The 2751-nt window shown below is 35.6% G+C and overlaps 1 protein-coding gene across 2 annotated transcripts; it reads right to left on the reverse strand.

Moving 5' to 3' along the window:
• Positions 1-438: 438 nt before the first annotated feature.
• LOC149230541 (protein NOI4-like) lies at positions 439-2471 on the reverse strand. 2 transcript variants are annotated; one of them, XR_016248015.1, is made up of 3 exons: positions 2454-2471; positions 1331-1531; positions 439-1226 (listed from the first exon to the last, which is right to left on the reverse strand). XR_016248015.1 is itself a non-coding variant. In XM_089379016.1 (2 exons), the coding sequence occupies exons 1-2, from the start codon at positions 1538-1540 to the stop codon at positions 1191-1193; spliced, it is 246 nt and encodes an 81-aa protein (XP_089235142.1). In that variant the 5' UTR covers positions 1541-2337; the 3' UTR covers positions 439-1190. The 2 variants fall into 2 exon arrangements, 1 of the variants encoding a protein (XP_089235142.1); XM_089379016.1 differs by lacking the exon at positions 2454-2471 and having other exon boundaries at positions 1331-2337.
• Between the last annotated feature and the right edge of the window lie 280 nt (positions 2472-2751).

Genomic DNA, 2751 nt, shown 5'->3' on the forward strand with positions numbered 1-2751 from the left:
TGACCCAATTTGAAATCTTTCAGACACCTCATTTGAAGCAGCGGTAACCCTTATAGCTGGTATTGGCACCCATGCTGTTAATTGTTAATCATCAAATAACTTTAGGAAGAAAGGATGAATTCATTGTGAATAATTATTGGAAGGCTATCTAATAAAAATACCAATAATATAGCTATGCCGCCTAGAAATGATCTAAGTGGACAAATTTGTAGCATCAATGACTTCCAATGAACACGCCGAGATGAAAAATAAATAGACATACTGCATACGATCATTTGACATACAGTCCACAAGGAACTGTTCAAAATTGTAAACCTAAATTCTGCTAGCAATCAAAAGTCTGGCCCTTTTCCATCATTAGAAGTATCTGATTAACGAAATCAAGCCCTGCATTTTGGTTGTAATAGCCACATCATATCACATTGCAAGTACCATTGATTCATTATAAGATTGCAATAGCCACGATTCTGTAATTACTTTATGGATGCAATAATACATGAACCCAACGGGTTGTTGGATTGACAGACTGAGTAAATGTCAGGCTTACTAGGAATTTCCACTATTATCATCAATATTACAGGGTTGTATCAATAATGAAACCCTTCCATTAAAGTGGCCACAATACATACTAGACCCTTCTGTCGTTGTTGTGGGTAGAGTTCAACCATACTAGACCTTCCTGTTGTTGTCGTGGACAGAGTTCAACTATATTTGTAGATTAGAGAATAGAAATCAATAAGAATGCGCCTTCTTACCAAAAGAATGGCCCCAGGTTCCTGTACGAACTTGCTTGTTCGAACCACACTTGGAACTCCAAAGAAGGAACTCCAAAGAATAGAATTAGTAATTCCCCAACTAGAATGCCAAGCTTTGCATTAAAAAGCCCTTAAATAAGCTTTAGCTCTACGAAGACTGTGGAAGAGCTTTTGCAATAATATTAACAGCCAATTCTGTAGCTACTCTTCCATGAGAGAGACTAGAATAGCCAACTCGATTCACATGTCAGTCCAAAGGCAGTAAACCGCAGTCAACCGAAAACTAAGCCAGTGTATCTTGTGGTGCAGAATAAGATCAGTGGATATCTGAGACTATACAGAGTTAGTTGTTGAAAGCAATTGCAATAACATCATGATAAAATAGGGATCCTCGTATTCAAGCAATCTTCAGTAGGGTTGTCAATAGTATTGTTGTCATTCCAAAGTCTTTGGCGCCATGCAACACCACACCTTGTAAATTGATATATAATACCATGTGTAAGAAATAGTAATAGATTGAAATCATGTTACAAGACAACAATGCTGGTTACCCAAATTAATGTGAAATTGCTTACCGATGATTTTCTTTGTGAAACATTTGCTTGCTTGTGGCTGCTGATATGAGATGGAGTTCCTTGAACTGTTGCCGGGACCATACCAGCTCCTGTTTGCTTCTCTTCTCGCCTTTTGTTAAATATGTAAGTAAAATCATCTGCAGATGTTGGATCCTTCTCATTCCAATCGCCAAACTTGGGCAGAGGTGCACTTCTGTCAGGCTGCACCATAAGAAAAGAACCCAAATATTGGCAATTCAACTAACATGGAAATTGGCAGGCTTGAATACTTCAAAGAAAGTACTTAAGTTTTTTGGATTAGGCTCCCAAACTGCCTAAACAAAAATACACCTCACCAGTAAAATGCATATCGGGATTGCTACAAACTTGCGAAGGTACATCCTTAAATTATTATTGAAAGACATGTATCTCAACAATTATGCAAGAAAGATGAAGAATTGCAGACGATATACTGGAGTCCTAAAATATATTAGTGGCAGTAACCATCTAAACACAAAACCAGCCATATTTATAACAGACGAAGAGAAAAAGCTTTGATTTGATTGCAAACATCTCTTTTTCAATTAAGAAGGGCAAAGTTATCTTATATCTCTATCTATAAAACTCGAAGGAAAAAAATGTAGCCAATTTATTACTGTAAGAATAGCTCCATAATGCTGAGTTATAGTAGCAATAGTTGGCATTTAATACTATGTTGAAAATATTCAAATTCATGTTCATAAAATTTGAAATTTCACAGATGAACCAAAGTTGAGTTCTTAAAAAAGCATTCACACTATTAGCATGAGATATTATCACAGTCACGTGACTCAAACTCAGGAATGACTAAGCAAAATCTGAAGGGTAAGAATATGACCCGGACTTATAAGAAACTTAGGAAAACCTTGAAACAAATCTTGATTAAACCAGCTTAAATCCATCTTGATATATTAAGCACCTAGAGGAATCCAAAAGCAATGGAGGCACAAATTTCTGAGTTAAGATGCAAAAAAGAACTGGGTTAAGACAAATCTATGCTCATTTATTTTATTATTAGATTATTTTTTATTCTTATGATCCACATTTTATATTTTTTTCATATTATAGTCATCTTTTGTTTTTCATTCATTTTTGCATTACATACCTCAAATTTTCTTTCAAATTACTTGTGTTGAATCTTCCAAACTCAAAATTCTCAAATGAATTCAATCGATTTGAGTGTTGGTCAAACCCACAATGTCTAGAAGAAATTGACCAGATTTGAGAGAGCTTGACCCAACCAAACAAAATCTTATCATTTCAGGGCCAAAAGGGAAACCGGCCAGTACTGGGCAGACTCAACCTGTCCTGTTTCAACAGATGTTATCTTAAGGAATGAATGAAAATCCGAATAATGATCAATCCTGCATAAAGTTTGACATAAAAAAATCACTTTACTCGGC

This window comes from Pinus tabuliformis, chromosome J (genome assembly GCF_031772625.1).
Source record: "Pinus tabuliformis cultivar Carrire ecotype Pingquan chromosome J, CPIR1, whole genome shotgun sequence".
NCBI lineage: Eukaryota > Viridiplantae > Streptophyta > Pinopsida > Pinales > Pinaceae > Pinus > Pinus tabuliformis.